The sequence below is a fragment of the Podarcis liolepis genome (genome assembly GCF_965112155.1).
Source record: "Podarcis liolepis genome assembly, chromosome: 17".
Taxonomy (NCBI): domain Eukaryota; kingdom Metazoa; phylum Chordata; class Lepidosauria; order Squamata; family Lacertidae; genus Podarcis; species Podarcis liolepis.
In genome coordinates, this window is record NC_139571.1 from 39,705,970 (window position 1) to 39,732,580 (window position 26,611).

At 46.8% G+C, this 26,611-nt stretch overlaps 3 protein-coding genes across 13 annotated transcripts in view; 1 reads left to right on the forward strand and 2 right to left on the reverse strand.

Moving 5' to 3' along the window:
- The window catches only part of LOC310696383 (protein regulator of cytokinesis 1-like), a 29,683-nt gene extending 20,188 nt beyond the window's left edge, over window positions 1–9,495 (reverse strand). Inside the window, exons 1-3 of one of the 3 annotated variants that reach the window (XM_083481854.1) lie at window positions 9,400–9,495; window positions 7,669–7,801; window positions 6,393–6,515 (exon numbers count right to left, since the gene is read on the reverse strand). In XM_083481854.1, the coding sequence (XP_083337980.1) occupies window positions 6,393–6,515; window positions 7,669–7,801; window positions 9,400–9,422 (279 nt within the window). In that variant the 5' untranslated portion in view covers window positions 9,423–9,495. Of the gene's footprint in view, window positions 1–6,392; window positions 6,516–7,668; window positions 7,802–8,387; window positions 8,467–8,733; window positions 8,894–9,399 lie in introns of those variants that run through there. The other 2 variants (XM_083481855.1, XM_083481856.1) reach the window with 2 other exon arrangements.
- Window positions 9,496–12,439: 2,944 nt separating this feature from the next.
- Window positions 12,440–26,611, forward strand: part of IDUA (alpha-L-iduronidase) — a 63,999-nt gene continuing 49,827 nt past the window's right edge. Inside the window, exons 1-2 of the mRNA XM_083481796.1 lie at window positions 12,440–13,024; window positions 16,831–16,971. Of these exons, the coding sequence (XP_083337922.1) occupies window positions 12,831–13,024; window positions 16,831–16,971 (335 nt within the window). The 5' untranslated portion in view covers window positions 12,440–12,830. The remainder of the gene's footprint in view (window positions 13,025–16,830; window positions 16,972–26,611) is intronic.
- Window positions 18,728–26,611, reverse strand: part of SLC26A1 (solute carrier family 26 member 1) — a 52,729-nt gene continuing 44,845 nt past the window's right edge. For all 9 annotated transcript variants that reach the window (XM_083481761.1, XM_083481767.1, XM_083481765.1 and 6 more), the window contains one exon: window positions 18,728–23,337. In XM_083481761.1, the coding sequence (XP_083337887.1) occupies window positions 21,835–23,337 (1,503 nt within the window). In that variant the 3' untranslated portion in view covers window positions 18,728–21,834. The remainder of the gene's footprint in view (window positions 23,338–26,611) is intronic.

Here is a 26,611-nt window from a genome sequence, read left to right on the forward strand (position 1 = left end):
TCTGCAATATGTAGATGACCTTATACTAGCAGCAAAGGATTTTGATACCTGTAAAGAAGGTACAGAGGAACTGCTCCACTTGCTCTGGCAAGCTGGCTACCGAGTTTCCCAGAAAAAGGCACAGTTATGTTTAGAAAAGGTCAAATATTTGGGCTTTGACATCTCACACCAACAACGAGCATTGAGGCCAGAGAGGAAAGAAGCTATTTGCCTTATCAAGGAACCTACCACAAGGAAACAACTTAGAGGATTCCTGGGAACAGCAGGGTTTTGTAGACTATGGATACCTGATTTCAGCAGTCTGGCCAAACCCTTACATGAAAGCACTCGAGGTGCAGAAAAGGACCCATTTGTATGGGGACCTGAGCAGCAACAAGCCTTTTTAGTTATCAAACAACGACTTATGGAGGCCCCAGCCCTTGGACTGCCTAATTCGGAAAAACCCTTTCAGCTGTATGTACATGAACAGAATGGGATTGCAGCGGCAGTCCTGACCCAGAGATTAGGAAGTTGGAACCGTCCAGTAGCTTATTTGTCAAAACAATTGGACTCAGTAGCAAAAGGATGGCCTCCATGCCTAAGGGCAGTAGCGGCCACTGCAAGCCTTGTCAAAGAAGCTGATAAATTTACCTTCGGCCAGACGATGTATGTGAATGTACCTCATGCTGTTCTGACACTCATGGAATATAAGGGTAGTTATTGGCTAACGAACCCAAGGATGGCTAGGTACCAAGGCCTATTGTGTGAAAATCCCAGGATTCATCTACGAGTAGTGAATATGCTCAATCCAGCGACTTTGCTGCCCCTACCAGAGGTAGATGATGAAGAATCACATGATTGTCTCCAAATAATGGATGAAGTTTATTCCAGTAGACCCGATCTGAAAGATGAACCATTGAAAAATCCAGATGTTGTATATTATACTGATGGTAGCAGTTACCTGCATGAAGGTGCCAGACGAGCAGGATATGCTGTGGTCACCAATGAGGAAGTTGTGGAAGCTGAAGCTTTGCCTGCTGGCACCTCAGCACAAAAAGCTGAACTTATAGGTTTAACTAGAGCTCTGCAATTGGCAGCCGGATGTAAGGCAAACATCTATACTGATTCTAAATATGCCTTCTTAACCCTGCATGCACATGGTGCTCTATGGAAAGAAAGAGGTCTAATAGGAGCCCACGGGAAGGCCTTGAAATATGGACCTGAAGTAGAAATCCTGTTAGAAGCAGTATGGGCTCCAGAACAGATTGCTGTAATGCACTGCAAAGGTCATGGACGAGGAAGGGATCCAATAACCAGAGGAAATCATGCTGCTGACAAAGCAGCCCGAGAGGCAGCCCAAAAGCCTGTGGGAGGATTTATAGCAGCCCTCATACCAGAGGTAGCTCCAGAAGAAGTTAAACCTCACTATACCCCAGAAGAGAGGAAGTGGGCTGAACAGGAAGGAGCAGTTGTGAAGGACGGTTGGATGATCCTGCCAGACAATAGGATTTATGTACCTCATCATCTAGCAGGCACAATTGTAAGAAATTATCATGAATCTACTCACCTTGGCGGTACTGCAACCAGAGAAAGTCTCAGTCGGAAGTTGTATATTATTAACCTATCACAATTAGCAACTTGCATTTCACAGAAATGTGTTCTTTGTGCTAAAAACAATCCCAGGCAGGGACCGGTACAACCTCCTGGAATCCAACATGTGGGATATGTCCCCATGGAAAGCCTAATTGTGGACTTCACAGAGCTGGTCCCTTCTAAGGGATTCAAGTATCTCCTTGTGTTTGTAGATACTCTTACCGGATGGGTTGAAGCTTTTCCCACCCGAACTGAAAAGGCACGAGAGGTAACTAAGAGACTCCTCACTGAATTGATCCCGAGGTTTGGATTACCTAGATGCATTGGAAGTGACAATGGGCCAGCGTTCATTGATCAAGTAGTACAAGAAGTATGTCGAGTCCTACAAGTGAAATGGAGACTGCATGCAGCCTATAGGCCTCAGAGTTCAGGGAAAACTGAAAGAATGAATCGGACTCTGAAAACCCAATTGGCAAAATTAACCCAGGAAACGGGATTGGGATGGGTAGATGTGTTACCCATAACACTGTTTCGTGTTCGGTGTGCACCCACAAAAAGACTTAAGTTGTCACCTTTTGAGCTCCTGTATGGGAGACCGCCCTCCTTTGTTCAGGATATTCCAGCTGATCTTAAACAAATAGGAGACCATGTGACACAGGGACAAGTGCAATCTCTCTCCCGTGTTTTTGTTTCTCTTAACAGGTGGGTCCTCGAGCGCACGCCGTGCAGCATTGCCGAGCCGATTCATCAGTTCCAGGCTGGCGATAGCGTATGGGTGAAAGAGTGGAAACGTGATCCACTTGCACCTAAGTGGCGTGGACCTTACACCGTCTTGCTCTCTACTCCAACAGCGGTGAAGGTAGCTGAGGTGACCCCCTGGATTCATCACTCCCGTTTGAAGAAGTCCGAAGGCAGTTGGACGTGCAAAGGTGACCCCTCTAATCCTCTTAAACTGACTCTCTCCAAAAACCCCTGTATCTAGCCCTACCGGGAACGGGCTAGGTCACGGGCAACATTAGACGACCGGCCTGCTGCAGCCACAACCTGGAAGCTGGCTGACCTGCGCACGCCTGAAGCTTGAGGAGCATCTGAACCAGCGATTGTGAAAGGAAAGATTCTCTTATACAATTAATTGACTGCCCACCCCCTTGTGGAACAATTATCAGAGATATTACTCATTGGGGATCCTCGGGATATATGTTTTGGTCTTGGTGGTTCCCCATTTCTGTCACTGGGGGAATTATATTGGGACTAATATTTATTTGCTATCACTATAAGGTAATCTTTTGTGGAAGGAATGCATATGCTAGACATCAACATGATTCTATTATTAATCCTGATCCCTTGGGAAGGGGAAGGGTCCTTGAATCTGGCCAAATTGACTAAATATGGATTCCACCATGACCACAATATGTGGGTAGGTTTAGCTGAAATGGTAGCCAATGTTGCAAATAGGACCAATTGCCTTGTTTGCTCTCTTGGGCCAGATGATTCAGAGGGAGGTATGCCCTTATTACCGATACCATTAGATGCCATTGGTATGGTAAGCGAAATACCACACCAAACAGAAGTACAGAATTTCCCCGGATGGAACTCAACTAAACCATTACGAGTTATACCTGTACAAGGGGAATTCTGTGTACATAAATCATCAGATGCAGCTGATTCTACCATGATAGGCTCTTCTCATTGTCACTATACTTGGGATAATATTAAGAATACCTGGGCACACGATACTACCTATCGAACTCGGGATGCCTTGCCCTGTGCACCTCCTTTTATTCATGCATGGAAAGTGGTATGGAACATAACTGTGACAGAAAAAGGCAATCTAACATACTGCACTGTGAACTCTCTACCTCTTTTGCTATTTCGCCTTCTGTACTCCACGTACCAAAGACCTCAGACACGATGGTTGTGGTGGATATGTGGAGAATGGGCATACAAGAAACTCCCCTCCAAATGGAGTGGGACTTGTTTCCTGGGATGGGTATTACCACCAATGTGGATTATGCCTACTAATTTGCCCAAGCGTACACGAAGAAACGCTGATATTTCTCATATAGCAGGAGGAAGTACCCAAAGTTGGAGCGGTACTGATGATTGGCCACCAGAGCGCATTATAGCCTATTATGATCCTGCCTCCTGGAATCCTGGTGAGCTCATACAAGGGGCACGGGATCCTATTTATAATCTAAACAGAATAATTCGATTGCAAGCAGTAGTGGAACTTGTAACCAATGCAACGGCCCGGAGTTTGAGACTTATTGCACAACAATTGGATGAAAGTAGAGCCGCCATTTTGCAGCTGAAAATGGGAATGGATTATGTACTTGCCAAGCAGGGAGGCCTATGTGGAGTCTTGAACTTGACAGGGAATGCCTGTTGCTTTAACATTTCAGATAATGGTGAGGCAATCCGTGTGTTGGCCACAAAAATGGAGAATATAGCACATGTCCCAGTACAAACATGGGAAGGATGGGATATGGGATGGCTCACCAATTGGTTACCTAATGTCACAGGACTCAAAGGGATACTATTGTCTTGCTTGTTTTTCTTGACAGTAGTGGTAATGGTTTTATGTATGATGCCATGTATCATTTCATGTTTTAGAAGTACAATTAGCAAGATGGTTTCAAATGAAACTCTACCTCATATCATGGCCCTATACAGAGCTTTACCTCAGGAATATGATGAAGGTCAAGCTATCAAGGACACTTGGGACGAAGGTCCTTGAGCTTGAAAGGGGGGAATGAGGCATCAGGCATAAGCCTGCATTTTATTAATGTTTGATCAGGACTTGTATATTAGAGAGAGCCTAAAAGATTTTCAAATGTTTCAATGCCAGGCAGAGAAAACCTTGGCCATTCTCCTAAGACAAGGGGCCCCCTTTTTGATTGATAGCAGAAAACAATTCTCAAAGTCATAAAAGCTGAAATTACAGACTAAAAGCAGGACATTGACCCTACATGTTACAGAAGATAACAAAGGCAGAGATAAATATAATTAGGAATGGGCAAATAGTAAAATGATACCATGGGCCTCTCTTAAAACCTTGAGCTGTATTTTCTAAGGCCAGAGGTAAATGGGAGAAAAAACATCTAGCTGGGAAGTCTTTTTAAAGCATCTAGCTGGGAAGTCTTTTTAAAGCTGTTTCTTCCTTAAACAGATAATGGGAAAAGCAGCTTGCTAAAGGGGGGGGATGTGAACTGAAGAGCCTTCTTTTGAAACTGTTTTAAACTGAGTCCTTTTCTTTCTTTCTCTCTCTACTTTAAAAAGGCCTTATTCCTTTTAAGAGGCTATCTGTGTTGTGTATTAAATATGTTGGCTTAAATGTAATTATGCAAAGGATTTAACAAATGCTAGAAGAGTTGTATTTATCTTGAAATTAAGTCAGCCACCAGTCCAGCCTCTTGCCAGACAAGAAGACGCCATCAAATGCTGTCCTGATATATTAGCTGCCAGACATTTGTTTAGAAACCTTCAAATGAAGGATATCTTTCAATGTTGATGTGAAACTCAAGATCCTTGACATATGTTTAAGATAAAAATTTAAGATTAACCATTTGTTTTAGAAGGCAATAGGGCAGGGAGGGCAAGAGGTGAGCTGGTAATTAAGATTCCTTGTTGAGACACATGTAAGATATATTACTACTTATTTGTCATTTATAGATGTAACAATATATAGCTGTTTGTGTTCCTTATAAGGACAGAAGGATATGGGTGTATCTTTTTGTGATTGGTTATAGCAATCAGCCAATAGGAAATCCAACCAGGCTGATTGGACAGAGGCAGCCCAAGGAGGAGCAAAGGGGGCTGGATTAAGGGAATATAAGTGCTGGCCATAATGGCAGGAGGCCAGGCCAGAGCTTGGTAACCATATACCACTGTGCCTCTCATTTATTTGTCTGACAAATAAATAATTATTTTAAATTCTCTATTGCTGCGTTGAATATTTCATTCCAGCTAAGCGTTAACCACAAGCAGGGTGCTACACTCTCTTCAATCCACACAAAATATACTGTATCCAAAAACACCCACAACTATAATTGAAACTTTGGGGCTGGCAGGAGGCTGGAGGACATGCAGGAAATTGCTGCTGCTGCGTTACCCCGCACATCAGCTGTGGGTAGGCGGGGAGGCTGAGCAGCGTAAACAAAGCCCTGCTGCACCTCCAGTCTCTTTGGGGCTTCCTATGCTCTCACTGACATCCTCTTTGGTTTCCAGGGAGGGTCTCCTTGTGAGCCACACGGACTCTCCAGCTCTCTCTCGCCATTTCCAGGTTTGAATCAAATCATTTAATTATTTCCTGGTGCCATGCATAAGTGGAAGGATGCCTGTATTGACACTACAGTGAGTGGCAGTACTGAGCAAAGATCACATTTTGACAGGTCTGTACCGAAACAGAATTTGTATTTGAACAGTAACCTTCCAGTCAGCTGCCAGACCAAATATTTAAAGCCTTAATTCATTACAGCAGTAAAAAGCAGCTCTGAAGAATCACATTAATTACAATTATGCCCGTCAGAGGGCTCTAGAGATTCCAAGTGTTCAATAGAAACCTTACACGTGCAAAGCAAGAGCTCCACATTTTCAAATGCAATGGTAATTACAGAAAACAGTGCTGAGAATAAAAACTCATCATGGTGGCAGATATCAGCCCATTGTCGTTAACATTGTAATTGTATACAAGTCTAATCAGATGTAAGCACCATTGAACTTAATGAGGGTTGCTCCCTGGTATATCAAGTATAGGACTGCAACCTAAGTGACATCTTTGTGCTTTGTTATCCGGAATAAGCAGCAGTGAAGCAACTTGCCTGGTAGGGGTCCAGCTTGAGTTCATATCTCACGATATTCAGCTGAGACTTCTGTATTTCAATGTCATTTTCAATTTTTTCTTTCAAATTGCTTTCTTCCTCAATCATTTCATTCAACAGAGTCTATCCAAAAACCCATACAACAGTAGTGTGAGTACAGTTCCTTATCAGATTTATTAACTGTCAAATTAAAGCATTGCACCCATAGCTAAATTAAGAATTTGTGCCACATTAATGTTCTGCATTTTAAAATACACAGCACTCAAGTCTGTAACAGAAGAAGTGTTTCTGACATATAAACTACAATCTCCCAAACTCAGTAACTGGAGTGTGGTCTGGTAGGGTTCCTGAACCTTCCTGTATTTGAATTATTAGCTGGCTGGCTTTAAACCATGTTTACACACAGCTACTTGTCAGTAGCAAATAACCCCCTCCCAGCCATCAGGAAAACGGGGGATAGAAGTTTCTATAAAATGAGTAGTAATCAAATTCTTTCTTCACATTCCTTTTCATCGACTGATGTGTTTCAGATAACTATCAGCGGACAGCTTGGCTTTTACCTTTTGTAAATACTATAAGGTTGATCGAAAAATGGAGATAATTGATATTTAACCAGGTGCTTTGGGAGCTGGACCATATTTTCTTAAGTCTCTGCATTTAGCCCTACCCATTTTATACTTAGGAAGAGACCAGTCATTGACTGTCTAAGTAAGCCCTTTACATCTTTGCTGCAGGGGTCTCCAAAATCAAGTAGAAACTGTGCATTGGATCAATTGTTGTAAACAATTGAAGAGAACAAAATAAACTGTCACTTCTGCAGAAATAAAAGCCAACTGCTGCAACCCATGTAAGTTTTGCAATGCAAGTTAGTGAGCATTATTTTGTCAGCAAAGATATGAAGGCCTGCAACTTAATCGAAAGATTCAGGATCTGCTAGCTCAAGAACCAGCGTCCCTCCAGATGTTGCTGAAATACAGCTCCCTTCATTCCTTGGGAGAGCTGGGTCATAGTGTCAGGAAGGAGGGTGTCAATGTAAAGACTCACATGGTAAATAGCACAGAACAAAACAGATTTACCTCCCAGCAACAGTCTGAGCACCGGACCTAGAAATTGGAATTTCCTCCCCAAAACTCACACCGCTGCTTTAAAGCAACAAAATATTATTTGGAATAAAACACAGAGGGCCCTAAAACCCATTAATATATAAACTGACAAACAAAATTAAGTCAACTGTTTAAGAGCATTTGGAGTACAAATCACACACACTGCTCCATACCTCAATGTGCGCCTTAGCTGTCTGCATGCGCTCCAGCTGCAGTTCTCTGCCGATACCCATTTCGTTCCATAAGTCTACAAGCTTTCCAAAAGCTTGGGTCACGCTATTCACTAGGGAGGAGGCCAAAACCTCACTGTACAATAATAAAATAGAAAATGGCACATGAGAAACTCCAAGCCTTGCTTTCATTCTATCACGATTTTGTTCCGTTTCCTACATCGGCATCTGTTCGACCATATTACATGACTTGTGCTTCAGAAACGTTCCCTTTATAAGTTTCTGATCTGCCCGGAATGCAGCTGGTTAGTTTCGAACACAGCTCCTGAAAGGTTTAGGATCAGTGTTTTCCCTTCTCCTAGATGGGCTACCTTCCCAGGTTGACGAGCCCCACCTGCCCCTCACTTCCCCCGACAGCAGGTGCAGAAACTCCCTTCTTGCCCATTGGCCTCACTCTTGGTCTTGTCAACGCAATCCACTGGATCCTGTCTTTGAATGCAGGGCAGCTCCTAACTCAATGAGGGTTTGAGACTCAGCGGCTGCCCTCGTCTGGTTTAGGCAGCCAGTCAAAGTCGTTCCTGGGACATGGCCCCCCCATCGCATGCTGACAGCTTGTAGGAGCCACAGGTGAGAGCTGAGTGCAGGGTGGGGACCAAAGGCGGAGAAACGACCCCCAAAGGCGCACAACATGTTCCCATCCTTCCCTAACACTTCATCATTACCTTCCCTGAATTTGTCTAGTCCTGATTTGAAGTCACCAAAGTCAGTGGCCACCACCGCAGTCCTGTGGCAGGGAGTTCCACAGCCTCACTGCACAATTCAAAGCTTTCTTTTTTATTATAATTTTAAAAAGTTCTTTATTACAAAACAATTTACATCAAACATAGACAATAACAATAAACATACACAAACCACTAACTAGCAACATATCCTTTGACATTAGACACACTTTAACTTCCGACTCACCTCATTGTGCTTTTTACACCAAATTATTCTATATGCACTTCTTTATTATTACTCTCTTCCGTTACTTACCAAAATAAATTATTGTTATTAAAGTTTCCTTACCCTTCAAGATGCAATCTAAACCTGTCAGGAGCACTGCATTATCACAGTGCTTTTAAAAGATATTCTTTGAATATTGTCCAATCTTTACTTTCTGATTTGATTTTCCTCTTATTCTCCCAGTCATTTTCCCAAGTTCTAAATATTCTATCATCTTCGCTTGCCAGTCAGTTTTTGTGGGGATTAAATCGCCTTTCCAGTTTTTAGCTATTAAAATCCTAGCGGCTGCGGTTGCATACATAAAAAGTGTTCTTAGGCTTTTTGGTATTTCAATCAACATAATGATGATGATAATAATAATAATAATAATAATAATATATTATTATAAAAAGTGTTCTTAGGCTTTTTGGTAATTCAGTCAACATAATAATAATAATAATATATATATTATTATAAAAAGTGTTCTTAGGCTTTTTGGTAATTCAGTCAACATAATAATAATAATAATAATAATAATAATATATATTATTATAAAAAGTGTTCTTAGGCTTTTTGGTAATTCAGTCAACATAATTAATGCCTAACAGAAAGGCGTCGGGATTTTTTTTTTGAAAGGAGAATTAAACAATCTTTTTAGCTTTCTTCCTTTCGCCCTGAATCTCCCAGCCTTCAGCTTCGGGTCCCCTTGAGGCCCTCGGCTTCCCTCCTTCCCTCAGTTTCCCCTCTCACCTTTCCCTCGCCGGCTTCGCCATCACCGGTAATTAAAATAACGAAGAATTCCGAATAAGGAACCGCCGCCAAAATTCAAAACAAACGGCGAAGGAACCGCCTAGCAACAGGCTCTCGCCACCGCGCCTCTTGATTGGACGTCGGACTGAGCAATCAACAAGCCACCTCCGGTTCCCATTGGCCACGGCGAAGGGCGTTTCTTTCCCTCCCTCCGTGCGCCTCTATTGGAGCTCACGGAAGCTTGGCAAAGCGCTGATTGGCCACACTAAAAGCCAATCAATCAGCAAGAGAGGGAAAGGGGATGGTCCGCTCCGCACGGTGGAAGGCGGTGACGTAATGGGTGTGGGCAAAGCGCTGATTGGCCGCCCTCAAAGCTAAACAGCGAGGGAGGGAAAGGGGATGTAGGTGCCGAGGTGGAAGGCGGAGACGCAAAGGGGCGCAGAAGCGTGATTGGCAGAAGGCGACGTCACTCATGTAAATCCCGCTGAGTTCAACGGGGTTTGGTCAGGGAAAGGCTGTATAGATCAGAGCTGAATTTGGGTAGAAGGTTCGATCCCCCAGTAGGGCGGAGAGAGCACCCCTGTGTGACGTCTTAGGGAGTCAGTGCGGACCAACAAGGGTTTGACTGGGGATAAGGCAGCCTCCCATAGCTGTCAACTTGCAGATTTGAAAATAAGGGACCAGCAGCCTCGAAAATAAGGGACCAGCAGCCAAAATAAGGGATTTTGGCTTGGCTTATACAGAAATCCGGCACTGATGGAGCCCTGCTGCTTTGGCTGCCACTGACTGTGTTTTGCAGGGAGTTGGACTAGATGATCCTAAGGGTCTACAACTCCCACCAAAGAAGAGGGGCAGACAAAACGGATGAACGACGTCGAGATGGCAAAGCTTCCAGGCAGAATTAGAAACCAGGAAGAGGACCTCTTTAATAAAGAATGGGGAAAGCTTATAATTTATTGGAAAAGCTATTGCAAACAGTCACATAAAATTGGTAGGATTGACAGAAAACTTGTAGTAAAAATTTGAACTATGGATGGACAAATGATTTATAAAAGTATGAGTTATGAAAGGGGTGCTGAGGGGGAAATCACTACATTAAGATGCTGCACTGGCTGGAGGGGATGCTAAGCAGCACGTCGGGGATGCCATCCTCTTGGAGCGAGGAGTTCCATTGGCCCTTTCCCGCTCGAGAGAGAGGAAGAGGGACTCTCGCCCAGGCCACCCAGAGCCCGGCATGAGGCGGTTGCGGTGGCCGCTGAAGCGCCGCCCTTCTGCGTCCCTCCCCTCCTCTTCCTCCTCCCTAAGGCTGCCTCCGCTGCTGCTGCCTCCGGCTTCCCCTGGCAGTGCGGCGGAAGTCTCGCAAGAGAGGGGCTGCTGCCACCCGTCTCCTCATGACGCGCCCAAGGGGGAAAAGGGAGAGACGGAGACACGGTAGCTCTTGAGGCAGAGGACCCCAGGCTGCTGCTTCCCTCCCAAGCTGGGCGAGCATGGAACCCGGGAAATTTAAGGGACATCATCAATCCGGGACAGCAGCGGGAAATGGCGCTGGGATAAGGGAGTTTCCCACCAAATAAGGGACGGTTGACAGCTATGCAGCCTCCCGTGTTCCTTATTTTCCTGTGCCATTTTTAAGATCGCAGGGTTTTTACCTGTAAGTAAAATCCCATAATTAAAATGGGCTCCCTTCCTACCCAGATGCTTACCCAGGGGGTTGGACTAGATGACCCTCGGGGTCCCTTCCAACTCTACAGTTTGTACATTTGCAAAGCTAAGCAGAGTCCGGTATGGTTTGAGGTGGGAACCGCGCGTGTTGAGATTCCCGCCTTGCGGGAGCGGGGGTTGGACTAGATGATCCTCTGGGGTCCCTTCCAAAACCTACAATTCTTATTAGTTTGAATGGAACTCCCTTCGAATTGTAGCCTGGGGACTTCCACCCCCACACCGACCGGCACACCGTAATTTTCTGTGCAAACCATAGCTGTCAACCGTCCCTTATTTGGTGGGAAACTCCCTTATCCCAGCGCCATTTCCCGCTGCTGTCCCTTATTGATGATGTCCCCTAAATTTCCCGGGTTTCATGCTTGCACGGCTCGGGAGGGAAGCAGCGGCTCGGGGTCCTCCTCGAGAGAGAGCGTGCGCGCGCATGAGCTGCCGCATCTTTGTCTCTCCCTTTTCCCCCTCAGGGGCGCATCGTGAGGAGACGGGTGGCGGCGGGCGGGTGGACGGGCAGCCCCTCTCTTGCGAGACTTCCGCCGCACTGCCAGGGGAAGCCGGAGGCGGCAGCGGCTGAGGAGGCGGCCTGAGGGAGGAGGAAGAGGAGGGGATGGGGAGGGACGCAGAAGGGCGACGCTTCAGCAGCCACGGCGGCGCAGCAACCGCCTCATGCTGGGCTGGTGGGCGAGAGTCTCTCTCCCTCCCTCCCTCTTTCTCTAACCAGGAAGGGCCGATGGAACTCTTCGCTCCAAGATGACGGCAGCCCCGACGTGCTCCTTAGCATCCCCTCCAGCCAGTGCAGCATCTTAATGTAGTGATTTCCCCCTCTGCACCCCTTTCATAACTCTATTTTTATAAATCATTTGTCCATCCATAGTTCAAATTTTTACTACAGGTTTTCTGTCAATCCTACCAATCTTTACAATAGCTTTTCCAATAAATTATAAACTTTCCCCATTCATTATTAAAGAGGTCCTCTTCCTGGTTTCTAATTCTGCCTGTAAGCTTTGCCATCTCGACGTCGTTCATCAGTTTTGTCTGCCCCTCTTCTCTGGTCGGAGTTGTAGACCCGTAGGATCATCTACTCCAACCCCCTGCAAAACACAGTCAGGGGCAGCCAAAGCAGAATGGCTCAACCAGTGCCAGATTTCTGTATAAGCTAAGCCAAAATCCCTTATTTTGGCTGCTGATCCCTTATTTTCGAGGCTGCTGGTCCCTTATTTTCAAATCTGTAAGTTGACAGCTATGGTGCAAACCGGTCCCTCCCTTAGGGCGGTTTGTCAGGTACGCGTTTTATTATGCATTTTGTGTTCTCATTTTGCATCCCCCCGCCCCGTGTTGTGAGCCATAGCCTGCAGCTTTACCCTCGAGTAAGCCCCATGATCGGACTCGCCTTTGCTTTGGGGAGAAGGCAACTTCCCGCGCCTCTCTTTCGCGGAAGAGAAAAGCAGGAAGTAAAATAAACAGGAGCGACCATGTGCCGTAGAAAAAAAGGGGTGGATGGGGGGGGCCTCGTTGCAACTTGGGAAGAAAACTGCAACAGGCTGCGTCTCTAGGGATCGTCCGCCCCGTCGCTGGGACCCAGGATCACAGATCCAAAGTCGGGAACTTTGAATTTAGGCAGCGTAAAAGTGACAGCCGGGAGAGAGGAGACGCAGCGCCTCCCCATCCCCTGCGCGAGGCATAGATTGCGCCGCTGAGTGCTTTGGAAACACACGATGGAAGGGCGCAAAAGTCTTTGTCTCCTTTGGGTGCTAATTTCTCCGGGTCGGATGAGATCCTGCAGGGCGTGGAGCCTCGCCATACTCCTGGGTCTCACAGTGCAAGTAGCCTTTGGGGCTTTCCTGATAAATGTGGACGTGTCACAGACCGAAAGGGAATTGAAGCACTTTTGGAAAAGCACAGGATATTGGTAAGACAGGAACTATATTTTGTTGTTTAGTTGTCTCCGACTCTTCGTGACCCCCTGGACCAGAGCACGCCAGGCACCCCTGTCCTCCACTGCCTCCCGCAGTTTGGTCAAACTCATGCTGGCAGCTTCGAGAACACTGTCCCACCATCTCGTCCTCTGTCGTCCCCTTCTCCTTGTGCCCTCCATCTTTCCCAACATCAGGGTCTTTTCCAGGGAGTCTTCTCTTCTCATGAGGTGGTCAAAATATTGGAGCCTCAGCTTCAGGATCTGTCCTTCCAGTGAGCACTCAGGGCTGATTTCCTTCAGAATGGAGAGGTTTGATCTTCTTGCAGTCCATGGGACTCTCAAGAGTCTCCTCCAGCACCAGAATTCAAAAGCATCCATTCTTCGGCGATCAGCCTTCCTTATGGTCCAGCTCTCACCTCCATACATCACTACTGGGAAAACCACAGCTTTAACTATACAGACCTTTGTTCGCAAGGTGATGTCTCTGCTTTTTAAGATGCTGTCTAGGAGCTATATTTACTAACGATCAAAAGAAGTCCACTTTATGCAGGGCACAAGCAGTATGCAGCACGTGGTTTTGTTTTGCTCTTGCAAATTTATTTGCTGCAACTCTACTCCATTTTTCCTCCCTTAGCAGCTCAAGGCAACACAACACGGTTCCCTCCCCCTTTGTTTTATCCTCCCAACATCTCTGTGAGGTAGGATAGGTTGAGAGATAGTGACTGTCCCAGGGAGGTTCCTGACCAAGTGGGATTTGAATCCTGATTCCTACCCGCTGTCGTAGACCAACAGTCTTAATCAGTGCATCACTCGTTTTCACGCTCATCATTTCCCCGAGTGATACAGCATTTCAGGGGATCAGCTTCTTAGAAGTCAGAGAGCATTGGAGATTAGCACTATATATCTCTGCGTGTTTTCAAACATGCGCAGGGCATTAGGGAGCAGCAGCACCAGTCTCGGCTCACCAAAAAGCAATAATAATAATAATAATAATAATAATAATAATTTATTATTTATACCCCGCCCATCTGGCTGGGCCTCCCCAGCCACTCTGGGCGGCTTCCATAGAAACCAAAAATACAGTAAAATATCACACGTTAAAAACTTCCCTGAACAGGGCTGCCTTAAGATGTCTTCTGAATGTCAGGTAGTTGTTTATCGCTTTGACATCTGCTGGAAGGGCGTTCCACAGGGCGGGCGCCACTACCGAGAAGGCCCTCTGCCTGGTTCCCTGTAGCTTTGCTTCTCGCAATTGTGCTTTTTGTGCTTGCATACACCCCTTGCAAAACTCAGATTCTAGGTGACAATAGTATATTGCAGAGCTTTCCAAACCGTGTGTTGCGACACATTAGTGTGTCAGCTGCAGTGTGTAGATGTGTCATGTGAACGCTCTCCACGCTCCTCCTGGGGCTGGAAAGGACTTAGTTTAAACTCCAGTTTACTAGTAAAACTGAATTAAAGGTAAAGGGACCCCTGACTATTAGGTCCAGTTGTGACCGACTCTGGGGTTGCGGCGCTCATCTCGCTTTATTGGCCGAGGGAGCCGGCATACAGCTTCCGAGTCATGTGGCCAGCATGACTAAGCTGCTTCTGGCGAACCAGAGCAGCGCACGGAAACGCCGGTTACCTTCCTGCCGGAGCGGTACCTATTTATCTACTTGCACTTTGATGTGCTTTTGAACTGCTAGGTTGGCAGGAGCAGGGACCGAGCAACGGGAGCTCACCCCGTCATGGGGATTCGAACCGCTGACCTTCTGATCAGCAAGTCCTAGGCTCTGTGGTTTAACCCACAGCGCCACCTGCGTCCCTATAAAACTGAATTACTGTGTCGCAAAATGATGCACGTCTAAAGTGAGTGACAACAACATGAAAAGTTTGGTAAGCTCTGATATATTGGCTATAAAAAGGTAAAGGGCCCCTGACAGTTAAGTCCAGTCAGATGATCTGATCGGCAAGCCCAAGAGGCTCAGTGGTTTAGACCACAGCGCCACCCGCGTCCCGCATACTGACTATGCTAGCAAGCAATTTCTTTGCAGTATTCCCTGCCCCTGCGAATGCTGTGTGTACCTTAGCTAGTACTCACCAGCCATCAAAAGCCACTTGTGCATCTTTTATTTTATTTTTTAAATTAGTTTTTATTGAGGATTTTGTTGTGTTACAAAACAAATAAGCAGGCCTGGGAAGAAACCTTACCCCATGAATTCAGTTGGCAAACCCAAGCTGTTCACTGAGCCAATTCAATAAACTGTAACTACTTGGATTTTGAAGCAAATATACACAAGCTTTCTAACCGCATACACAGCTCCTTCTTGCTAGTTGTAATTAAACCAAGAGTCTTAAATTAATCATAGTTTCCTGTTCCATAAGAACAAGCCAGAATATTAAACCAATACAGTGGTGCCCCGCAAGACGAATGCCTCGCAAGACGAAAAACTCGCTAGACGAAAGGGTTTTGCGGTTTTTGAGCTGCTTCGCAAGACGAATTTCCCTATGGGCTTGCTTCGCAAGATGAAAACGTCTTGCGTTTTTTGCAAGTTTGTTTCCTTTTTCTTAACACCGTTAATACAGTTGCGACTTGACTTCGAGGAGCAACTCAGAGAACGCGGTGTGATAGCCTTTTTTGAGGTTTTTGGCGATTTTTGAAGCTTTTCCAAAACTTTCCCGACACCGTGCTTCGCAAGACGAAAAATTCGCTAGACGAAAAAACTCGCGGAATGAATTAATTTCGTCTTGCGAGGCACCACTGTATTTGGTTGTACAAAATGGGAAGCTATCATTAATGGAAAGACTTCCTGGTTCATTTGCTGGCTGCATGAAGGCTCCAAACACAGCCCCCCCCCCATTGCAACCCTCACTTGCAACATAGGGATAATACTGACCCACCTAGCAAGGGTGTTGGAAGGATTGCTGAAATAATATATGTGAAGGCATCAATAAACATTAATAAAGCTTTACAATTTCTTTTGGCCTCTAATCTATCTAATGTGTCAATTATATTCCTAATATTATCTTTCATATGTCTCCCAGGCAGAAATCCTGCCTGGTCTTTATGTATATATTCTATTAAGACCTTTTTCAATCTATTAGCCAAAATATTTGCAAATATTTTATAGACAGCATTAAGTAATCAGATTGCTCTATAATTCTTAACATCCGATCTACCCTGCTCTGGTTTCGGTATCAGGTTTATATATGCATCTTTCCAGGTTTCAGGTGCTTTCTCCCCTATTACTATCTTATTACATACATCTGCCAGCGGATGGATTAACCAATCTTTCAAAGTTTTATAATATTTGCCAGACAAACCATCTGGTCCTGGGGCTTTGCCTAATTGCATTTGGTTTATTGCTGTCTCAACTTCCTGTCTTGTAATCATGTCATTCAGTAAGGATGTTTTATCTCTGGGAATTTTCTGCACTTCATTTACCTTAAGAAACTGCTCAATTTTGTCCATATCTTCTTTACCTCTTTTATACAGTTGTTTGAAATATTTCCGAAAGCATTTCCTTATATCTGCAGGGTTTTCCACAGATTTTCCATCAGATACAATATTTGTAATAGTATTTTGTTTCTGCCTCTTTTTTAATTGCCAGGCCAACAATTTTCCACACTTATTTGCAGATTCAAAATTTCTCTCTTTCATTAATTTTATTTTCCATTCTATTTCTTGATTTATAATTAGAGAAATTGAGTCGGCAAAGCTTTAATTTCTTTTTGTATTTGTTGGTTTTTTGGCTTTGATATTAAACTCTTTTCTTTCTCTTTTATTCTAATTAATACTACTTTCCTCATCTTTTCAGTCCTCCTCTGCCACACAGGAAAGCAGATTTATTTGATCTCAGTAAGGACCAAATAATTAACCTGGCTTATATTTCTTCTGTGCCACACAATGGCATCGAGCAAATTCGAATCCACTGGCTCCTGGAACTTATTCAAGTCAGGTAAGTTAAATTCTGTCTTTCTTTCTTTTTTGCCAAAGTTGTTGAGCTTTTTCGGCAAAATCACCAGGGAAAAAAATGCCGTTTCTGAGCTGTTTTTATGGAAAGACAACACTCCTAACATGAGCTACCGTACGTCCGGATTTTCCCAGAATTCCCCCCCCCCCAAAAAAAATCTGTCCAGACACTGCTGCCGACTGCAGTATTCCGGATATGTATGGCAACCCTACTATAGTCTTAGTTAAACTGGACTGACCTGGTAAATTGCGTGAAGAGGAGATGGTGGAACTATTCCATCTTTGGAGGGAACGCTTAGGTGGAAGGGTATTTTAAAAAGGATTTAACTTTAACCCTTCAAATAAATCCACCGAAGGTACCAGTCATCCTGGCTGGACACAAATGGGATGGGATTTCAAATTTTTAAGGGTTCTAAATGGTGTGCCTTGGGAGCTTATTAATATAAAAATGAGTAGTTTCCACGAGGCTTCATTGGTTCTCTGCTATACTTCAAGGCTTTTCACATGCCTTAGGGTTGTATGCAACACGCAAGGGCTCCGTGGCAGAGAACCATAAGCGTTTTTGACAGTAAGGTTTATTCTGATAGAAACCTGACCACGTGCTGTCTGTTAGAGACCTCTTCTAACCATAGCTGTCAACCGTCCCTTATTTGGTGGGAAACTCCCTTATCCCAGCACCGTGTCCCGCTGCTGTCCCTTATTGATGATGTCCCTTAAATTTCCCGGGTTTCAAAGGAAGCAGCTCCTCTCCCTCCCTCCCTGCTGGCCAGGGAGGAGGGAGGCTCCAACTGTGTTGCTTGGCTGCGTTGCTCACCCAATAAGGAATCTAAGAACGACTGGGGGGTGGAGCTTGCATGCCTTGTGCCGATCAAATCGGCCGGGTTGCCTGGGGACTCGCCATTGCTCAGCGCTTCCCAGCGGAGAGGTGACGGTGGTTTTCCTTGCTGCATCCCCTTTGCCGGGTTGCTGTGCTGTGGGAACCACCGCTTGAGGCTTCATTTGGCTGCTGGCTGGGCTTTCTGCCTTTGGCTCGGAGGGGCTCAGAAGCTGAACATACCTGTGCCTGGAAAATCCCTTATTTTGGCTGCTGATCCCTTATTTTCAAATCTATTCTTCTAACGGTATTGTTTTTCAATGGTATCAAAGATACTTCGTTTTCAATGATATTCATGCATGGTATGTGTCAGGGAACTGCCATCGGAAGGACGGGAGGTGGAAGGGCTCACACAGGTTGGGAGAGACTCAGCAGCGGAAGAGGGAACCAGCAGGGGGAGACGAGGTGATCCGAGGGAAAGTGAGCAGGAGGGATGGCTCAGGGACACTTCCAGCGAGGGTAGTGGGGAGGTTTCAGGACCTCCTGTAGGGACACCCACCCCTCGCCGGAAACTGTCACGCAGAGAGTCCAGAAGACGTGTTTCCGTTAAGGAGCTTTTATGTTGGAAGAGATTTCGAAAGCAACCACTTTCGGAATCTGCCAGCGACTGACGGAGCCATGCTTAAGGGGCTCCGTTACAGACAGAGGTTTGCGGACTTGAGCAAACTCTGAGGGATTTGGATTTTACGCACAAGCAGCTCATCATCCCATCACAGTATGGCATGACAAAGAATGATTATCGCTTGGCTCCCATTCATATGGGATGCAAAGAGGAATCCAGCTTTGCAACTTCTTGCTCAGTTCCACCCTACATTCTGGAAGAATGTGATCTCTTCATAGCATTCAAGAACATAACATGACAACAATACTCTTAAATGTTTTATATTTTCTGCCAAAGTGTACTTTTTTGTTATTGTTGATAAGTCCATCTGAAGGTCAGTTGCTGCCAAGAATACAATACATTATATATTTTTTAAAAATATTAAAAGCACAAAGCACATAGCAGCAGCTCGCTTAGAAAATAACTCCACATCAAGAAATGAACTTGCATATATATGGGCGGCAATCGTTTACTATGCAATGAGCAAAACAAAACCTTTTCATTGTTAATTTTTGCCAAATTCTAAGTAATATTATGATTTGAAAAAGTTCTCCAGTTTAATGTGTATTTAAAAAGCTTTGTCAATACTCTGATTCCAGATTAATTTAGTAACGTTGGTAACACTGATAAATCATTATGTATATTATGGAATAGTTTCCAGGGCTTAAACTGGTTATATAGACAGTGGGCTACTTATTTTGGAGGGTTAAATAGAGGGGATTTAGAACACAAAATATAAGAAATAGCCGAGTTAGTACATTGCAAACTGAAATGTGCTGACCTTACATGTTTTAAGAGGCTGTACTACAGATTACCTGGTGGTGGTTTTGTTGCACACTTGAGTGTTCCTGCAAGTTAAAATAACAACAGCATTCTTCACATGCTCTATTCTGAGGTATTCTAGTTGACTAAGCTAGAACCATTGAATTGTATTCAGCATCGTGCTAAGTAAATAGTTCCATCAGTGCAAGGCTTTCTCATTGTACAATAGAACGTTCCCTCTTCTCCTCCCCTCGTACGCCCCCTAAATCTGTTCTAGGGGTTTTCCCCAACCCTCCAAAGTAGAAAGAGGATAGGAGGAGTCATTGACAGGCACTGCTAAATCCACAAGAAGGCTTTTCAGTGGTTTGTTTAAGGCCGGCAGAACCGAGAGAAGAGCACAAATTTACAGATTGTTCAGAGTCCACAAAGTGCGGATGGCCTGGGTAGCTCCCACCTGCTTCTCCCAACTTCCAAGACCAGGATATACCGTATTTTTTCGTGTATTTAACCCAAAATAAAGAAATTAAGTTGTTTAGCTTTTTTTGGGGGGTGGGGGAGGTCACTTCCAATCTGAAACCATACCTGACCCTGCTTAGCTTTGCAAATTTGCTAGCAGTTGTACTGCTGTACCACCAGGAGGATAGGAGGCAAAGCTCTGCTTCTTAATCTGAGATATGTGGGAACAGGCTGCACTAGCTCAGGATTGAGGAGAAGGCACTTTGCACATGCCTGGAGGCACACTTTTTAATTATTACATCACATATTTCAGACCTCAGTCCTGGTATTCAAAACAAATTCCAGAGTAAGGTAAAGGTAAAGGGACCCCTGACCAGTAGGTCCAGTCGTGGCCGACTCTGGGGTTGCGGCGCTCATCTCGCTTTATTGGCCAAGGGAGCCGGCGTACAGCTTCTGGGTCATGTGGCCAGCATGACTAAGCCGCTTCTGGCGAACCAGAGCAGCACACGGAAACGCCGTTTACCTTCCCGCCGGAGCAGTAGCTATTTATCTAGTTGCACTTTGATGTGTTTTTGAACTGCTAGGCTAGCAGGAGCAGGGACCGAACAATGGGAGCTCACCCCGTCACGGGGATTCGAACCGCCGACCTTCTGATCGGCAAGCCCTATGCTCTGTCTTTTAACCCTCAGCGCCACCCGTGCTGGTTTCTTAGAAGCTCCAAATAGTTTGAGGCACCGACAGATCTGATTTATATCTACTGAGCTAGAATACCTTCAACCTCCACATATCATTCTCTGGTGGAGGAAAAAACCCTCCCCTTCACCCATAGGCGTACATAGAAGAGTGAGATGGGAGGGCGAGACCATTATCTTTATCAGTGCTGGTCCATGCTAGTTCAGTACTGCTGCACTGGTAAAATCAAGTGTGTAGTTTGTTCAGGTTCCATTATCTTATGTGTGCATGTCTCAGTGAGGGATGAGCACTATTTGGATTTGTGTCTGATTCCAGAGTATCTTGGTCCATCTCCTAAAATGCCACATGTTTAAAATATCCATCTTGGCAGGAGACTTGCAAGCGTTTTGCATCACAGTGAGCAAAGAGAGCCCAGTGAAGCTATGATCTATGGCAGAGGTTTTCAACCTTTTTGAGTCCATGGCTCCCTTAGCCAACTACATTCCCTCTGCCGGTACCCCTGTGGGGCTCAGGAGCCCAGTTATGTCACCCATTGCCTGCAGAGCCAGCAGCCTCTCACCCTTTTTAGAACACCCTTGTGGAGTGTTCCTTCAACCTCCTCCCCTCTCCTCTCCCCTCTCCTTGGGAGTCCTCTGGGCAGCCGCTGCTGCTGCCCCTGGTCTCTGAGCTGCCCCCACCCCTTGCCCCAAAGAGTTGCCTACCAGAGGCACCATTCGCCTGAGGAGCTGGTAGCCAGGGCTGTTGCAACAAACTGCTATGCAAGCCTTGGGGAGGCAGAGAGGTGAGAGGGCAGCAGAGGAGGGAGGGAAGGAAAGAGAGACAAAGGCCAGTGTTGCACCCCTGACCATCATTCAAGGCACCCCAGGGTGCCACGGCTCACTGGTTGACAACCACTGATCTATGAGGTTATCTGTTTGATAAAACCTGCTTCCTCCCAGCAAGAAGTTTCGTCAAGGATAGCTCTCAGAACAAAACAGCCTTGCAGTGAAATAAATGTAATCTTGAGGGACCACTATGTCTTGGGTCGGATATAACAATAAACAATGGCATGTCACTATGATTCTGAATCAAGGTTGGTTGCCAAACTAGGATCTGAAACCACACCTTGATCCTGTTTGTTTGCACTTGGAATGAACCGGTTTCCTGAGCTGGTGCAGAACAGAAAATTGGTTTTGTAGATGGAGGAAGAGAAGCACTTCCTGGAGCACATTCCAGGCACGCTAAACAATGGTGTAATGTTATGTCTGAACTGGCGCTATGTATGTTTACTGACCCAGCTTTTAAGATTAAAATACATTGGGTTGCATTTGTAGTACTGGGTATCCATTAAAGTTGAACACTTTGAAAGGGGTCCCATATTTCGCACTGTGCTTCAAGGAGGGCTCCAGGTCTCGGTGTGTTGAAGACCACAACCTATTTGCAGTGAATGCAGAAATCCTCAGCTGCCAGTAGAGGACCGCAGACTATACAACTGAATTGTCCATTAAAACTTCCCTCTCTCTTGCAAACTGGACAGCACTGTGCACGCTGTGAAACAGCAATTCGTGCTTGTCTTTGCTTGCGCTTCCCAAGTAGCCCCCTCTTTCCAGGGAAGCTATCACAGAGGGATTGCAGCAAGCTAGAAGGATGCTGATCTGCAGTTCCTGGTGGTCTTTCAGTGTGTCTTTTAAGGCGCTAACACCAGCTGTGTCCAAAAACGGAATGGAAGAGCAGTCTATGACGACAGCCTGGAAGTCGCTGTGTTTATTAACCAAGCGTGAAGTCGTATCTCCCTGCTCAAATCCCTTTTCAAGACTCTGTTGCCCTTTCCTCTTGGCTTTATTCCGTTTGGCCATTTCCACCGCAGGATCCAGCCCCGTCCTGTTGTGGAGGCACTTCAGGAAGAAATCCTTATTTGCATAATAAAGCGGGGCTTCGAATCGGAATATCTTGACCCTTGGCACAGGAAGGAGGTTCTTGTATTCCCCGTCGTCTTCGTAGAAGACAGTGCTCCCAATCTGCCCCAGCAAGGCAGCGCGAGGGCGCTGGGTGCGGCCGATGACGCACAGGATGGAGAAAACTGCCCCAACCAGGAGCCCCAATTCGGTGCTGATCAAGGCAGAGGAGAGCATGGTGACGCACCACACCAGGGCATCCGTTCGGTCCAGGCGGTAGCGCTGGGGGACGTCCCTGAATTTCCGAAGGGCTCCTCTCAGGCTGACGATGATGATGCACGCCAGAACGCACTTCTGCAAGTTGAAGAAGAGGGGCGCAAAGAAAAGCAGCACCAGCAACACAACCACGGCGCTCACGACACTGGACACCTGGGTCTGGCACCCGGTCGATGCTTTGACCAGGGTTTTCGCCAGCGCCGCGCTGGTGGCAAAGCAGTGGAAGAAAGCCGGGATGATGTTGCAGAAGCCGATGGCAAACATTTCCTGGTTGGCCCTGACGGTGTAGGCGTACTTCTTGGCAAACATTTCCGAGAGCGAAACGGTGAAGGCGAAGCCGACGATGGCGAGAGGGAAGGCGTCGAGGGCGACTCTCTGCATGAGGCGTAAACTGGGCACCTGGGGAGGGATAAATCCGGTGGGGATTTCGCCCGACACGCTGGAGGCGTAGACTTCGTTCAGGCGCCCGTAGTGGGAAACCAAGGTTGCCGCCACAATCACCACCAGCTCCGTGGGAAGAGGGACTTTGAGCCTGTGCTTATACCTGTCTCCCAGTTCCTTGGCGGTCACCAGCACAGCGATGCAGATGGCGCTCGTGACCACATCGCAGAGGTTGGCTTGGGTGATGTTGCGGAAGATGTTGACCCAGGTGGTTATCAAGATCCCGTATCCCTGGGCACGGGGGATTTTTACCCCAATGAGATACTTCACTTGAGCTGTTAAAATGGTTACGGAAGCGCCGGTTGCGAACCCGTCTAGTACGGGTTCGGAAAGATACATCGAGACGAAGCCTAAGCGGAAAATCCCCATCAGTACCTGCGAGGGGAAAAACGAGAGAAAGCGTAAGACACAGCTGTGGCTTTGGTTAAGGACAGGAGGCTGCCCCTGCCCCCCCCCCCCATTTAAGCACAAAACTAAAGACCAAGAAGGAGGGAAGGGGAGATCTATGGAGCCGAGAGTAAAAACCCAGCAGCAGTAGCAGAAGGGAGTGGAAAAAGAAGGAAGACAAGGAACAGTGATGGAAAAATCCCTTCCAAGGTGGCATTCCTGCCTCTTCTCTTTTGCCATGCATTGAGCAGCTGGCAATATAACCTGCAGAGGAGATGGCAGGAAGGAGACAACTGGAGAGGGTTGTCTCAGCCCCCAAGGTGTATTCTCCGAAAGATTTTACTTCCTGCCAGAGGAGAGATGGGCAGAGACAACCCACACAGCATCTTATTTCATCCCTACAGGAGAACGAGAACAAGTGTAAGGTGCAACAGTGGCTTTGGTTAATGGCAGGACGCTGCCCCTGCCTCTGGCATTTCACCTCCCCTTCTCTGTCTTGTACAGAAAAAAATGGAGTTCTGTAAGCAATATCTGCGGTGGCAAGCCTAGACCACCTCATTTTTTAGCGCAATTTTGCAGCTATACTCATACGTGAGAGACAGGTTTTGGGAGTAAATCTCAAGAAAAAATTCATACCCGCTGCCTTGCGGGACATCAACTTTGGTCAATGGGTAGATCACTGCCAGTTTGCAGTCTCTTGGGAGTTGGACAAGGCTGATGTATACAGTACACTGGCTTCAGCAAATTGAGCAGTTGAGACCGATGGTGGCTCCAATGGTCAAGAAGGCAGTTTCTATATGTACTGTAGAAGGAAGTGAGAGGCAGATGGGGCTCATCAACCTGGGAAGGTAGCCCATCTAGGAGAAGGAAAACAGATCCCAAACCTCTGTTGCCTTGTGGGATATCTTTGGGAGAAGAAAAGTCTAAGGAGTATACCCTACACAACTAGGGAGTGGAGTTCCTAAGGGTTGAATGGCATATTGTACACCTCCTTCTGACAACTCCTGCAGCCAAGCTAGTGCCCAACTTATTGCTCTTCTTTTCTTTGGACCCCATCAGTGAGTCTGAGGGGGGTCTTGTTGTCTGGGCAGCCCAGGGCCTCCGACACACTACCCGGGCTTGCATGCCAGGGATGCCACTTCAGTGCCGCTAACACAACGGTTTGACTTCACCCCTGGAGGCACTCCCTGTTGTGTTTCGAGACAGATGCCAACAATGACAAAGAAATACAGTGGTGCCTCGCAAGACGAAATTAATTCGTTCCGCAAGTTTTTTCTTCTTGCGAGTTTTTCGTCTTGCGAAGCACGGTTTCCCATAGGAATGCATTGAAAATCAATTAATGCGTTCCTAGGGAAACCGCCTTCAGACCAGGTCCGGGGACAGTCTGTCCCCCGACCTCTTCTGAAGGCTGGGGGGGGGGAACAAGGGCTTTTCTTCCCACCCCCAGCCTTCAGAAGGCTGTTCTGAAGGCTGGCGGTGGGAAGAAAAGCCCTTCCCACCTCCCGCCCCGCAAGCTCTGGGGACAGGAGGGCTTTGCTGCCGACCGCCAGCATTTTAAAAGCCCCTGCTGTCCCGGGGCGATTTTAAAATGCTGGCGGGCGGGAGCGAAGCCTCCGCTGTCCCGGGGAGATTTTAAAATGCTGGGGGTCGGCAGCGAACGCTTCGCTCCCGCCCGCCAGCATTTTAAGATCGCTCGGGGCAGTGGAGAAGTCTCCGCTGTCCCGGGAAGGCAGGCGGGGGGGAGCAAAGACTTTTGCCCCCCGCCGGCCTTCAGAAGAGGTCCAGGACCTCTTCTGAAGGCCGGCTGTGGGCGAAAGTCTTTGCTCCCGACTGCCAGCAATTTAAAACAGGTCCCCGGAGATTTCCCTATGGGCTTTCGTCTTGCGAAGCAAGCCCATAGGGAAATTCGTCTTGCGAAGCGCCTCCAAAACAGAAAACCCTTTCGTCTTGCGGGTTTTCCGTCTTGCGAGGCATTCGTCTTGCGGAGTACCACTGTACATGGGGCCATCTGCAGAGAAAGGACATGCTTTACCACTAGGCTACGACTCTTCCCCAAATGTGTTTTCTGGTTTTATGCTGTCTCCTTGAATTTGTTGTGCTTCTGGATTTTTACTGGCTTTGGATACTTGTCTAGTTTGAACTGTAGCCTGTGATGGTTGTTCTGATTTTGCCAGCCTCTTTGGGCAGGGTGGATGCCACCGGGGCATAGTTTGGAGGTGCCAGGAGGGCCGTGGCCCTGGGTGCACAGTTTTTGTGGGGGTGCAAACCAGACACCCACAGCACAGCCTGAAGCTCCTGTCCATCCACCAAGGAGTGCATCGGCCAGTCGGGCCCCCCCCTCCCTGTGTGGATAGGCAGGTGGCTCAACATGGCCCCGCTTTGCTCTGGTGAAGGTTGGGTCACGTAGAGGGCTGGACTGGTGCCCCCTCACTGGGCACGCATCCGCACCCCGCCTGCCCATCTGCCCCGGGCACCGATAACTGCTGCTATACCACTGGGGTGATGGAGGATTAAATAAACACACATACAGTGGTGCCTCGCAAGACGAAAAGAATCCGTTCTGTGATTCTCTTCGTCTAGCGGTTTTTTTGTCTTGCGAAGCAAGCCCATTGAAGGATTAGCGGATTAGCGCTATTAGCGGCTTTTAGAGGCTTTTAGCGGCTTATCTGCTGATCGGATCAGCTGATAAGCGGCTTAGCGCTATTAGTGCTATTAGTGGCTTTTAGCGGCTTATCTGCTGATCGGATCAGCTGATAAGCGGCTTAGCGCTATTAGCGGCTTTTAGTGGCTTATCTGCTGATCGGATCAGCTGATAAGCGGCTTAGCGGCTTAGAAAAAGGGGGGGAAAGGGGAAAAAACCCAGCAGGAACTCGCAAGACATTGTCGTCTTGCGAAGCAAGCCCATAGGAGATTCGTTTTGCGAAGCACCTCCAAAACGGAAAACTCTTTCGTCTAGCGAGTTTTCCGTCTTCCGAGGCATTTGTCTTGCGGGGCACCACTGTACAGTGGAACCTCTATTTGCGACCATAATCCGTTCCAGAGGTCCGTCCAGAGGTTGAAATGGGTCGCTGGTAGAGGCGCCATTGTGCGCAGGCAGCGATTGCCCGCTCCTGCGCATGCGCAAACGGCGATTGCCGCTCCTGCGCATGCTCAAACAGCAGCAAACCTGCCAGTTACTTCCAGGTTTGCCGTGGTCGCGACTTGGAACAACCATAAGAAGAGGCGGTGGTAAGTACATACTGTAACTGAGACCTAAAGGGCA